At 41.1% G+C, this 14,821-nt stretch overlaps 1 protein-coding gene across 1 annotated transcript in view; it reads right to left on the bottom strand.

Annotated features, from left to right (window-relative positions):
- The window catches only part of JAZF1 (JAZF zinc finger 1), a 220,025-nt gene that overhangs the window by 68,316 nt on the left and 136,888 nt on the right, over window positions 1-14,821 (bottom strand). Inside the window, exon 2 of the mRNA XM_053265045.1 lies at window positions 11,246-11,318. Coding sequence (XP_053121020.1) covers window positions 11,246-11,318 — 73 coding nt within the window. The remainder of the gene's footprint in view (window positions 1-11,245; window positions 11,319-14,821) is intronic.

The raw sequence follows: 14,821 nt of genomic DNA, 5'->3' as shown, positions 1-14,821 counted from the left end.
GTGTGTGTGTGTGTGTGTGTGTATGTATATGTGTATATATTTATATTTTATGACAGACAATAGGGAAGCACTGGTACTTTTCTAAAGTAACCACAGCTAGATCCATTCAAGATCCACCAGAGCATTCTTGTTTTACGCCACAATAATTATATTATTTCTATCCTGGTACTCATGCCCTCCACACTATAGCTATATTATTTTGTTTGAAAAGACAATAAGAGAAACTGATATCTTTTATACAAATAATTTAATAAGCAGTTGTTTTTAAAATGCTATAAAATTGTCATGTTTCTTTTCAAACTACTATTTAATGTAATTAGCTCATGTATGTCCAAAACAGTAAAACCAAAATAAGCAGTTTTAAAAGTCCCAATAGACTTGTAACATAGCGAGGAATTCCAACCACTTGAGACACAAACAGAGAAGATTTTAAGATTTTGAATTGCATAATATGGTTCTTCTTTAGTTATGATATGCAAAGCTTCCCTTATCATATGTGATTAATTACAAATAATATCCATATTCATACATGCTTCGTCTGATTTGAGATTTAATTATCAAATGTTCTAAGCACTGATGTAACTTTATTCTCACTGACATTATAAGAAATATTGCAATTCCATTTTACTTTTATGCTAGTTATTCATACAGTCAGGTGCCCCTTTCACATAACTGTGCACTGGGATTTGCAGTTGCTATTGCCATGAATCCCTCTGAATTATAGAGGATTTAAGAGTGTGCAATTTGTACTGTTTTTCAGTCAGTGACTCCACCCCAGTGGAGAATGTGCCTTTAAAAAAAAAGGAGGGGGTAGAACTGTATAGCCATCTCTTTGCAAGTAGGGAAATTATCCAGATTGAAGGAATAGGGAAGCCCTTGTATTGGAAGTCACATGTAAATTCCTCTATAGTGGGAGATGGGGAGTGGGGAGATGGGAGTGTCTTCAAAGCACAGCATGGGTAGGTAGGAAGAATGTACTGTGCCCTGCTTCACCCTGGTACAGTGTTCATCATTGTAAGGCCCCAGTAGTGGCCTCCATCAATCCTAAGTGTGGCTCCCTAATTGTTTCCAGTCCACCCATCCTTGCTTTCAAATCATTCCCTTCAACAACCACCAGAAATCTGGCAGCAATGTCTGAGGCATGAGGCTGCTATGATCACATCTACTTTGGTCTTGAAATGGGTTACTTAAGTAATCCATTGAACTCTGCCGCTTCCTCAGTAGTGTTAACCTTCAAGATGTAGACAATCATGGCCAACAGTCTTCTGTTATCTTCTAAAGAGTAGCTCTTTCAGACATTACACTGTTCAAGTGTACAGATCTTTGTATACAGGAGAACCTTGTTATTCACGGTTCCGCGTATCCACAGGGTGTCTGATTGACACCCATTTCTAGTATCCTTGGATATGAACGGATCAAAACCTATGTACCTGTGGTTCCTAGAGGGCCAGAAGTGAACACAGAGGTAACTTCTCCATTTTTTCCACCAGAGCCATTGTGTGGCTCATTTCTTGGGGGGTGGGGCTCATTCCCCCCTGATATTTTTCACGGTTTGGGGGTGGGGGATATTCCTGGACACATCCTGGGCACATGCTGACCCTGTGGAGCATGGTACAGTACAGAATTTCGTGGTTTTTTGCTGGGGTTTTTTGCACTTTAAAAGTACTTTCCCTCCATCCTGAAACTTAATCCCCTGTTTTCCATAGGAATAATGCCTCCTTACTCACAGTAGTAGGCAAGGTACAGAACCCTCGCGAATAACGAGGTTCTCCTGTACTTATACATTTTTGTGTCAATGACTGAAACTACATTCGTTTAAAACATGAACCATGGTACAAGAACCTCAAATTATTTATTTATATTTTTACATTTATATCCCACTCTTCCTGCAAGGAGCCCAGAGCAGTGTTCATGGTTATGTTTATCCTCACAACACCCCTGTGACATAAGTTAGGCTGAGAGATATGTGACTGGCCCAAAAGCACCCAGTGAGTTTCATGGCTGAATAGCAATAGCAATAGCACTTACATTTATATACCGCTTTATAGCCAAAGCTCTCTAAGCGGTTTACAATGATTTAGCATATTGCCCCCAACATTCTGGGTACTCATTTTACCGACCTCGGAAGGATGGAAGGCTGAGTCAACCTTGAGCCCCTGGTCAGGATCGAACTTGTAACCTTCTGGTTACAGGGCGGCAGTTTTACCACTGCGCCACCAGGGGCTCATGAATAGGGATTTGAACTCAGGTTTCCCCAGTCCTAGTCTAACACTCTAACCACTACACCATACAGATGTGTGGTACATACTGATAGGGAGTTACTGCTATGCCTGCATTCAACATATGAATTACTATTCTTGTGTATACTGCACACTTGTTATTTGAGTGTTGAACAGAGCATGTGAATACAGCTTGGATTCAGGTGGAGTCAAGCTCTTTCCCTCTCATTTCCTATTATACCTTTGGAAGTCTAATTTTCTATAGTTTTGCTGTCCATCTATTGTGAAAACCAATAGTGAATGTGTGTACTAGGGTGAGGGGAATTTGCTCTTTGCAAGTCAAATATGCTAGTTATAATTTGAGGATAATTTACCATTTTATCTGGTACTGGTAGTTTCAAGTATTGTTAACTAGTATGTTTTTGCGGTGCTGAGCTATATAATACAAAGCAGCATTAAAAATACCATTGTAATTTTTAATGCTATTTATTTAACAGTATTAAAAAAGTTAAAACAAACATTACTTCTCTTAATATTTAACTTCATTTGCCAAACGTCATAGGTGTTTAGGTCTCACAACTAACAAACAGTTCCTCCCTACTCTGGTAGTCATACATAGCATTAGGAAAGCATCATTCAAAATTATATTTGCCACCCAACATAAAACAAAGATTTGTTGGCTATGCAAGTTTCACCCAAAGTTCCGTGCCAAGGATTTTCCAGCTGGCAGACCACACATTAAAGAAGTAAATTACATCCAGCCAAAGCCATCTGGACTAAGGTATCATAGTCAATGAGACTTTAAACCCACAAATCCCACAAAAATTGTAAACACACACTGGGATGGATAACAATTTAAGGGGTCCAGCAACACCCCTTCTACGCTGGTAAAATGTAGGATGCAATACATGAAAAAGGAGGCCAAAATCTCACTGTGATATTTATTCAGATTATTATTTTTGAAGTTTATATGGCCTAATTTTAGTCCCATTTATATGTACCATATGTTCAGGACTATAAATGCCCTTTTCCTGATAAATAGCAAGTTTGTGGAACCAACAAATCCAAACCTTTTATTACCCAAATGCCAAATACAATCAATTCCATTCATACTGCACAGCTTTTAATCATAAGCTTACATTTTAAACTGAATTGGGTGGATGTCTAACAATATACATGTTTGGTAAAGGCAGCAGGCACTTGGTTTGTTAACTAAGCCTATACTGGTTATTTGAAGCAGCTGAGCCTGCTAAAAGGCCAGAAACGCAATTGGAAGTGGTTTTACAGCAAAGTTTCCCCTTCTGGATGATGATGAACAAAAAGCTGTTTCCTAAATATATTTCACTTTTACTTTTTTATTGTTTTTGTATCAACTAAAATACAGAAATATAGTATTTCCTGTAGGTATGCAATAATGTTATCTCCCATCAAATTCCATTAACAGCTCTCCGAGTCATAACATGTTAGAAGTTAACAGCTGGTGCAACTGGAAGCCAGAATCAAACTCTTTGGTATTTTAGTGGGGGGGACTCACTAACTAGTCTTATTTCCCTCAGCAGGGGTATAGAAAAGTTGGAATGGGTCCTAGAACAAGAAGCGACAATGGGCCCCTGCCCCCAAATTCCATCTCCCCCACGCCCCCTGTGTATTTACTGCAGAAAAACTGAATGTGGTGGTAGTGCGGAAACATTCTTGATGTACTTTTCTTTCGCTTGAATGGGAATTATATCACACACTCCCCATGCATACATTTTCAAACACACACTTGTCATATGCATTCCCCTGGCTCAGAAACACTTCTTAAAGTTGTATATACCTGCTACAATCACCTCATATATTCATACAACCCCAGCACTTCTATCATCCTTATCAGACCATTCCCTGTCCCTTTTTCTTCCCACCCCCATACACCCCAGTCAAAGTTTTCCACAGGAAACCAAGTCGCACGCAGATTTCAGGATTTAGAGGCAAAGGTGCACCTAGGTAATTTTGGAGTCCGGAGCTAAAGATCTCTCCCCCACCCCACTGCACGCATCGCCACAGTCAGATAAGCTGCAATGCACTATTTTTTACACCAGAACATGCTCACGGAAAGCTGGAAGCTTTTAAAAATATATTTTAGAAGATATTCTGAAAAAGATACTTCCCACTGACTTGCAGAAAGATACCACATTTTGCAAGGACAATCCTGTCACTTAAATTAGCAGGCCATTCAGCATTTGGAGGCTCCCCAGGCCTGCAGGGGAATGGACCTCTGCCCTGAAGTCTGGTCCAAAGAGCACCACTGCTTAGGGGTAAACTTAGTTACCAATAATTTGTTTAAAAGTGGGGGAAATGTAGAGAAAAGGAGTATCATGGTTTTACCTTGCTCTTTTCAATTAAGGCAAAATAACAAAAGGGTCTTTAACTGAAGATCTTTACAGCCCCATCTCAGCTTCAGGAGGAAAGTGGGAGGGGCAAGAAGTGTCAGGCAGCATCCCTCCCTCATACTCTCCACATGACTGGCTGGCTGGCTGATGCTCAGCAACATTTTCCTCACTGTTGAGCCTGTCAGTCAGTCTAAGGGAGGAATGGGTTGAAACAAAATTTGCAAAATACTACTTAATGCAAATTCTCTCCATTATAATGCCTACTTTCCTGCCTTCTAGTATTTTGCCAATTTTGAATTGTATGCGAAGAGTGACATTGTGTAAAATCCTCAAGCAAAGGAGGTACACAAGTCTGTACTGGTTCTTGATTGGGCTACTGATGAAGGCCAGGAGAGGTCAAAATGCATTTAGCCAATAGCTTATTTCTGGCCAATAGTCTACTTGTGGCTCCAACTGGAATTTATTTCTCTCTCTGTTTATGGTCAATAGATTACTATTATTACTAGCAAATAGTACACATGAGACTGGAATGTATTATGTTAGCTTGGAATGTATTATGTTTATTATTAACTTTCACGTCTCATGGTCCCCATTGGATATTGCATGCTATAAATCGCCCTGAGCCATTTTTGGAAGGGCAGTATATAGATCAAATAAATAAATAAATAAATAAACATAAAGTATACATAAAGTATACTTTCTGTTGATATACTTGTGGAGATTCTATTTTATGATATTTTCAAATTAGCATTTGAATAAATAGCATGTTTATCTATTATATTATTCATATGTCAGGGATATGGATTCTAACCTAACTTCTTCCCTAACATGCCAGTGTCCCATGTGCAATGAATTGTTTTGAATGGAAAGCATTCAATCATGCTGAAAAGACATTTGATTAGTCTAATTTTAGTGGTTCTCACTGAGCTTGGCCTGAGCCTCAGCAGAAACACCTACGTTCAGAAATCAGGTCCATGTCAGGCATGTAGGAAATGAATGAAAATCTTACTAGGTTTGCATCTATCCATTTAAGAACTCATCCAATCCAGAATAGGAAGTAGCAAAAGCAGTGTGAAGTTTATTCAACTGGCTGCAGAACCTACCAGACTACGAGAGAAGATCCAAGAAAGGACTCCTTACAATCTGATATAATTAATTTCATACCCCACCTATGGTCATAGCTGTTTTCTCTTTTCTCATTGGACCTCTTACCTCATCATGAGCACCTTATGTACCCAGCCCCCAAGAATTCCCCAGATTTTATGTTGCACTTAATGTCAACTTGAAGGATGTTTTCTGTAAGTAACATAAGTAAAGTGTGCCCTTGAGCCAGTGTTGACTCCTGGCCACCACAGAGCCCTGTGGTTGTCTTTGGTAGAATACAGGAGGGGTTTACCATTGCCATCTCCCACGCAGTATGAGATGATGCCTTTCAACATCTTCCTATATTGCTGCTGCCCGATATAGGTGTACAACTACAGGGCTCTGTGGTCACCAGGAGTCAACACTGACTCGATGGCACACTTTACCTATGTTTTCTGTATCCATGTTGAAGTCCACCCAGCCTTTAGGTATCAGGAGCCCATGTTGTAAGCCCCTTTACTTCACTACTTGTTTACTTCACTTATGAAATTTCCCAGCACAGACAGTCTTTGACTCACAGATTTCTCAAAGGTCACATTTAAAGACAAGTAAACTTCTATCCAAGCAAATGCAAAGTTTGGCCAAGTCAAAGTTCTCCTTATCAATAGCTATTACTAATATGCTTCCAATAACATAAATTATGCAATATAACCTCTAACAATGCAATTGAAAAATGGTACAGCCCAGATTCAAGTTTACCATCTCAGTGAGAACTCAATCTTAGTTTCATTACAGAGCTTGGAATTCTTTTCTTTGAACGTGTTTTTACCCTTTTTCATATCTGTATGTAAAGACTCTTTGTACCTTATCAGCTATGATCATATTAGAATTTTGGCTCCTCCAAGAGTAGAAAAAACCCAACACACACACACACACACACCCAAAAACAAAACAAACCTGGCAGCTATATAAAACCTTTCAAACAATAAGCCATTCCCTCAGTCCTTAAATTCATTTCTGCGCATATTGTTCGAATTATCATTTGAGGTTTGTCTTGTTCTTTCTCTAAAACAAGTCTGAGGGCAGGGTATAAAGATATGACTATATGAATAGAAACACATGATTCCAGTTGATCACCACCAACATAAAAATAAGACCAGACAAAAATTATTATCTGCCAAGTGACATGTTACTTTGATCCAGCTGTTTCTGTGCTTTGTCACAAATATTCAATCCAACAGCTGTAAGTATCTGTATGTACCCTTCACTGAACTGTAATCAACAGGAGTCCATTGGGAAAGGGATACCTTTCTTTGAGAAAAGTTTTATAATAGGAAGATGACAAGATGACGAAAACTAACCAAGTACAATGCATCAAACATTTCAAAAACAAGAATAACAAACAAATATTTTTTTCTGAGATAGCCAAATTACTAAGGAACATAGAGCTTATCCATGCAAAGGTTATGCATTTTCTGGACTGTACCACTTCAGGCTAGAGATGTGCAAAATGGTTCGACATAGGTTCAACATTTGTTAAAAATTGCTGACTTACCCATTTCTTTTGTGGGTAGGGTGGTAGGTAGCCCTCATCATGCCCTACCACTTAACCCACTTTGGTGTCCCTACGACAGGCTATACAACTTCAGCCAGAGGCGTATCTAGGGAAAATAGACCCTAGGGCAAGCACTGAAATTGCGCCCACTGTCCAAACATCTGACACCCATCTTTCAGATAACTTTACCATAATATCAGCTGAAAAATACAAGTCAAGCTCATTAATCTTTTAATCTTTCAAAAACTATTTAGCAGTGGATGTAGCCAGACCAAAAAATGCTGGAAAACTACAAATTTCAGTATGCTGGGGCTCATGAAATATCCAAATACTATGTGGAGGTGTACTTGGAAAACTAAACAGAAGTACCTGTCTAATTCTCTACTATGCATTGTAGCATCACTATGACATAAGTTTTAAAAATAAATGGAGAATTTAACTTTTCCCAAATATGCAGAATAAACTGTGTCACTGCTTGGAATATATTCTAGTATTTCAGAAAGACAGTTAAAATGAGAGAAAGAGAGCAAGAAACTCCCAGTGGGGCTTAATACTAAGGATTTCATACTGATTCAAAGACAAACTCACCATTAATAGCCATATTATTTCATCACGTTTAACTCATTTATCACAAGAAGCAAAATAAGAGCAAATGAATACAATCCTAGCTCATAAGCTTCAGCTCAGTATTCACAAGCCCTGATTCATAGTGCCAATCTGAATATGTGTACAGTGACTTATTTTATATATATTTTTTAATTTTTTTAACCTGTAGCCCCTTTGGAGGGCTTTCTAAGGGCCGTGAGGGGGTCTGAAAAGGTTCCCCCTCCCCCCACTGGCCTCTAGGGCCTCACAGGGACCATTTGAGCATGTGCGGTGGCCATTTTTAAAAATAATTTTTTTAAAAAAAATGGCCGCTGAAAACAAGATGGCCACCACACATGCTCAAACGGCCTCTGCAAGTCCTGGCATAGCCTAGGGCCTCACAGAGGCCATTTGAGCATGCACGGTGGCCTTTTTTTTTTGGTGGCCATTTTTTATTTTTTATTTTATTTTCAAAAATGGCGCCCCCTTCAAGTGGCGCCCGGGGCACGTGCCCTGCCTGCCCTACCCTAGATACGCCCCTGACTTCAGCACTCTAGCTGTTTTTGGACAACACTTCCCATCATTCCCAGGCACAGTGGCCAATTGGCAGGGATGATGGCAGTTGTAGTTCAACAACTGCAGGAGGGCCAAAGTTGTGCCGCCCTGCCCTAGGAGCTATCCATGGGGAACAATGGGGTATTTTGAGATTCCCCATTGTTCCCTATGGCCAAAACACTTGAAACGTTTTGAGGTTTGTTCCGTCAAAACAACCAGTTTGACCGCTGTTTCAACAAAATGTTTTGGCCATCTGTGTTTTGTTTCAAGCTTGAAACAAAATGCAAAATCTGTTTCATGCACATCTCCACTTCCGGCTGCTTCCATATACTGAACAGAGCATGTGAGGGAGAACAGACTGCTTGCAGAAGGGAAACATGTCAGGAAGAAATACATTACCATGAGCCTCTTCCTCTCCACAATTATTATTTGGCAAAGCATTCCACACACTTTATCAATAGTATTATCTAACAGAAACTACATAGTTTGTCCAGGCTGTACATTTCTTTTTGCTCACGGAAGTGTCATAGTTAGACCACCTATATTTCCCATATGAAAAGTTCAGAAGTGTTTGTTTATTTTGCTGCCACTTACACTTGCTACTCCTTGTGAATTTAATCCCTATCATGCTTCATTAGGATAATGTTCAAATGTGCACTCAGAGTATTTTGAGAAAATATGATGTCTAGGAGTGGACCATCAACACCCTGTAGAAGCTGCAGAGCAATCTAAGGGGTTAATTACAACAGGAGGGAAATTATGCTTAGCAGACTTCAATACAATCAGCCAAGGTATTTTTCTGGATAGGCTCTAAGAGCCAGAGATTAGTAACATGATGTTTTGGTGGCTTGGCAAGGGTGTGTGTGTGTGTGTGTGTGTGTGTGTGTGTGTTTTGGAAGGTGGTGAACAGAGAGCTGCTGAACCCCCCAATTGATGTATGTAATTATGAGATGTCCAAGAAATGTTCTGTAAAGTTACTATTATCATTCTTCTTTTTCTATGTTTCTTTTCTATTTCTGTTACCTTGTTGAAAAAATAATAAAAAAGATATAGATAGATAGATAGATAGATAGATAGATAGATAGATAGATAGATAGATAGATAGATACTGGGAGCAGTCATCTGGAAATTTTGGTTGCAGTGCCACCAGTATGCCAATGATACTCAGCTTTCTCTCTCTTTTCAGTACAGTGGAAGCAAATATCTCTGGAGTCTGTAATAGGCTGGATGAGAGCCAATAAACTAAAGTTCAATCCCAGTAAGACAAAGGTCTTGTGAGTAGCATATTCATGCTCAGGATAACAGTATTTGGCCTTTTCTGAACTAGCTTTGCAGTCTGGGGGGTGCTCCTAGATCCAGCTTTGTTACCTGAGGCCCAAGTGGCATCAAGGTGCTTTCCACCAGTTGAAGCTATGTTTCACCTGTGGCTTCTTTTGGACACAGCTTGGCTGCACAGCTATCAATGCTCTGTAACTCCCAAAGTTGTAATGCAACTGTAGTGCATTGAGCATGGGACGGTCTTGTCTGGAAACTGTAGCTAGTTCAAAATACATCTGCTAGTGTAGTAACTGGAACCAGGCAGTAGGAAGATGTCTCACCAGTGTTTAAAAAAACTTCACAGCTCTTGGTCTATCTCCACACACAATTCAAAATGTTGGTATTGACCTGTAAAACCCTACCTTTGGGAAAGGAGGAAGCCCTTCCTTCCTAAATCTTTAAACACAATTAAAGACTGCTCTCCAGTCAACTGTCCATAGACAGAGATAATCTTCAGAAGCTGGTCTCCTGACACGTCCACCCCACATTTAAGTTGAGTCAGGTAAGTGTCTGGAAATAGGGCCATCTTGGCTTTGGCCATCTTTTGAGATTCCATCCCCAGAGAGACTCACCTGTCACTTATGCTAATGTATTGTTTAGCAGCAAATACTTTATTATTCTCTTAAGTTTAAGGTCTCTCCCCCACTTTTTAGCTACTAGTTTTGACTGCTGTTTTATTATTATGTAACTGTGATTACTTTGTGGGTTTTATGCTTTGTGCTTCAGGCTTCTCAGAGGCCTTTGGCTTGCCTCTCTAGGGAAGGTAGTGTTTGCTGCATGGACCCTCAAATCAGCTCTAGCAGGGCACTTTTTGCAGGGTGATGGGGGGCGCATAGCTCAATGGGAGAGCATCTGCTATGCATGCAGGTTGCAGGTTCAATCCCTGGCACCTCCAGGTAGGGCAGGAAAAGGTTTCATGCCTGAAACCTTGGAGAGCTGCACATAGACAATTTTGTGCTATAGGGACTAATGGTCTGAGCTTGTATAAGGTAGCTTCCTATGTTTTTATGACAGGAGTCCTGTTTTTATTTGCAGGAGTCTATTGTATAGTGTCCAGTAGCACTGCGAATGTATTATTTTATTTCATTGTGTTTTGCTCAAAAGTAATACAGAAACAAAAACTCCACTCTCAAGTATAATATGCAGAAAAGCTGAACCGCTGTACACCTATCAACAGATCCCTCCCCCAGTTTACATCAATCTCATAAAAATAACTGTAGTAGATAAATAATTTCAGTGAAAGGGTTTCCAAGCTGCACTTCTTTTAGGGATAGTAATGCCAATGTTTCTCAAAGAGAAAGCTATCCCTGTCAAATAACTTATAACTAATACAGATATAGACCCGTGAATGTGGAAAATTATCTAAAGGTCATTCTTATTATTTACTAGTAATGTCTTAAGTTAGGGCAGGAAGTGTGCAGAAATGCCCACATTCCTTGTGATTCTCAATAGTCTGCATATTTTACTGCAACAACAACATACTCTTTTAGCAGATGGAGTTATTTCCTACAGTGACTTTCCGGAAAGTGACAAAGGTTCATGTTCATATGCAAACAACTTACCTATTAATGTAACTGAGAGCAACATATGTTGGTTGTTGTAGTTCTTGTTTCTCTAATACACGTGGATCAGTATCTGTAATAAAAGCACATACTGTTATGAAGGTTTGACAATGATTAATCATGCAGGAGGGGGGAAGATTTGAAATTCTACTTGTCAATTCACATGCAGGTTGGAAAATGTTTTTTACGTTCTTAAATGATATATTGCATTTCCTTACTGCTTTTTTTTCTAAGTTTACTTTTTAGTGGCAGCATCCAGACTAACTTCATTATTATACAGGCTTATAAATTTCAATAGCACTTAAAGTTAGTCATGACTAACTTGTTTCATTGATTTCAGTGGCACCTTGTCATGAATATCTGGACTGAATGTTGCCCGTTATATTTACATAACATTAAAGAAAGTGAAAACAAACCAACACTACATTACAGAGAGAAAGCCACACACACACACACACACACACACACACACACACACCTGCCTTCCATGAATTACATGAAAGAATGCCATTTTTATTTATTTATTTATTTATTTATTTATTTATTTATTTATTTAATTTGTATACCACCCTTCCAAAATGGCTCAGGGCAGTTTACAATTAAAATAAACCACTAAAACAGTAAAGAGCTAAAACAAATTAAAAAACAATATAACAATTAACAATTTAAAAACATTTTAAAACAACAATTGAACAATTACAGTGATTAAAAACCCTGAAATCAGGTTTTGAATTTAAAATAGACAAGATATTAAAACCCCCACAATTTAGGAAGCTGAGAAAGCTTGGGTGAAAAGATGGGTTTTCAGGTGTTTTTTGAAAATTGCCAGAGATGGGGAGGATCGTATCTCAGCAGGGAACGCATCCCACAATCTCGGGGCAGCGACCGAGATTCAATTCACTCTCTAATTTCTGGCTATCTAATGTATGCTGTAGCTTTAGCTGATATATTAATTAACTTTTTCATGCTGGAAACATGCCAGAGTTTATAGTACCAAACATTTAAAGATAAGGACCATTAGTCCACGATTTCCATCCAATATGTACCAATATGCAAGGCAGCCAAGCAGGATAAGTTTGTGCCCATCCATTGTGTGGTGCACACTCTGAACCTGGTCATGCAGGATGCACTTGGCTCTTCTGGGACTGCGGTCAGGCAAGACACCCCCCCCCCCCGCTGGCTCTGGGCACTGTCCTGCTGCCACCACAGCTGCTCTTGTGGAGAAGTGCTGCAAGATAGCAGCTTTCTTCCACTGCAGTGAAAAGGGTAGGCAGATGCTCAAGGAGAGGCAGTTTGAGCTCCACCTGCCTGAACACTTGATCCCTTAGGATGGTCGGACCTGGTGGAGCTCCACCTTTCTCTTGCTCCTGTGCCTGTAGAGCAAGAGGTGGGGCCATCCAAGCCCTGGCAAGGAAGTGTGGCTTGGAAGTGTGCAACATATCCAACCAGGAATGGGTGCTACTTTCCGAGGTTGTCTTTGCACTCGAGCCATTCTTTGTTACCACAAACAGCTTGTGTGGCTGAACAGCAATCCTGAGCCCAGTAGTGTGGTGTCCCTGGCAGAGCCAAATGCACCAGTGGTTCCACCTCCACATTCTACCCGGTGGTCCATGTAGGGGTTCCTTGGCTCCTTGCCAGGAGTACGGGAGTAGCCCACCAGGCCCTGCAGCAGTGCTTAGCAGTATGTGCTGCAGTACCCGCAGGAGCCAGTGGCAGGCCAGAAGACAAAGCCAACCAGTTTGGGGCAACACATTGCCAAGTCTAGCTGGACTTGGTGGTGGTTGCCAGATGGTTCCTCTCATGCCCTCCAACTAGCGTCCAGAGCAAGGAGGTGTTCATGGCTGGGGATGTGGTGACACCCCATTGCACAAACATGGATGCTTACATGGTGAAGCAGATTGTCTTCCTCAAGGCCAACCTCCCGCTACTGGGCTAACCCAAGCTGGCCATGGAGGGTGATTGACTCATGGTAAGCCCCACCCACTGCAATGCCACTGGCAGCTCACCCCACCCTGACCAACCCCAACCCCAAACCCGGATGTGTCACAGTATAGTGCTACTGAGACTTGCACGCACACCACCACCATGGCCAATGATGAGATATGGACTGGTGCCCTGACCCATGTGTCAGGCTGTCAGCACCAGTGCAAGGGCCAAGGGCCATGGTGTTATACAGATGCAGGTAGACAGGCAGGCATGTACGCTGACTGGAGGAGAAGAGTTTTTCTCATGGTAAGAGTCTAGAAGCTTTGTTTCTTCTTGTCCATGGCTGCTGCTCTGTCCTCCTGTCTCTGTGGCAGACAGGATGGAAGGAAGGAAGGTTTGATTTTGTGGTTTTCTCAGCATGAGCAAGTATAATATGCTTGCTGTGGTATAGCTTGCTGTTACCTATCTGGTTTTGCTGGCTCTCAGATTGACAAAGGCAGAATTTAACTTGTCAGAACTTGAGTTGTTGTTTGGTTTGATAGTATTGTGGGGAGAAATTGATAGTGGCAGCTCAGCTCTATGTGTCTGTCTGATGTGTCTGTCTGTAATATTTCCTGGTGATTGCTGTGATGAGCTACATGTCTGGCCTTGAAGCTAACTGTGCTTTACACTCACTACTCTGGTCTGCAATCTGCATTCTGCGTTGCAAGATGTACTCAATCAAAATGTGGCTGAAGACGTTGTTCTAGTTGAGGTTATGCCTATGCTTGCAGGCTGCTAAGGGTGCTGCTTTGGCAGCTGTTTTATGGAGTCATAATTGTGAGTGTGAGTGCAACTTGTGCCAATCATGCTACTGCAGCACAGATACTGTGCCTGGCAATGGATTCTGGGACAGTGATTCTTTTTTGGCCATTTCTGGACTGTGTGTTTCGCAAAATGTGGTGGTGTATTGGGAGGGATTGTGTGCTTCTGCCCACAGTGACTTCGGGGTAAATCCAGCTGATATGTGGACTCACACCCTCCATCCAGGAGGAGATTCGAACTAACAGCCATGTGTGTAAAAGCTTCTGGTAAAAATGAAGCCAGTTTATTATTTTTTCTTGAAATTTAAGGTTAATTTGGTCATCTGTATGCACTGAGGTAATTTTGGAGCCTGGACCTAAAGGCCTTTGGAGCGCCCCCTCCCCGCCCGCTGAGTTGGGGGGGGGAAGAGAACAAAGAAAGGGGAAACAGAAAAAGGGAAAGAAAGAGAAAGGGGGCAACACAGAACAAATAAAGGGGGCAACAAAGAGGAAGAGGAAGAGGAAGGGGACAACACAAGGGGGTAAGGAGGGGAACTGTGTGTGTGTGTGTGTGTGTGTGTGTGTGTGTGTGTGAGAGAGAGAGAGAGAGAGAGAGAGAGAGAGAGAGAGAGAATCAGGTCATCCAATTTGTTTAAAAGTGGGGAGCAGCAGTCAGCAGATGGCTGTGTGCTCTGCCCTATTTTGAGCCTTGTGTCCCGTCTGCTAAGAAGGGTGGGAAAAGAAACTATGTATTGGGAAGGGGGAGGGGAGGGAACTCCCTTGATAAAGGGGGAAGATGAAGAGTGAGGATTATTTTCTACTTCAGGATCCCAGGACTGGGAGGGAGGGTTTAATGATCCATGCTCTG

The sequence above is a fragment of the Hemicordylus capensis genome, chromosome 6 (assembly GCF_027244095.1).
Source record: "Hemicordylus capensis ecotype Gifberg chromosome 6, rHemCap1.1.pri, whole genome shotgun sequence".
Lineage (NCBI taxonomy): Eukaryota > Metazoa > Chordata > Lepidosauria > Squamata > Cordylidae > Hemicordylus > Hemicordylus capensis.
The sequence above is the reverse complement of the archived record's forward strand: the minus strand, read 5'-3'. Positions and strand labels throughout refer to the sequence as shown.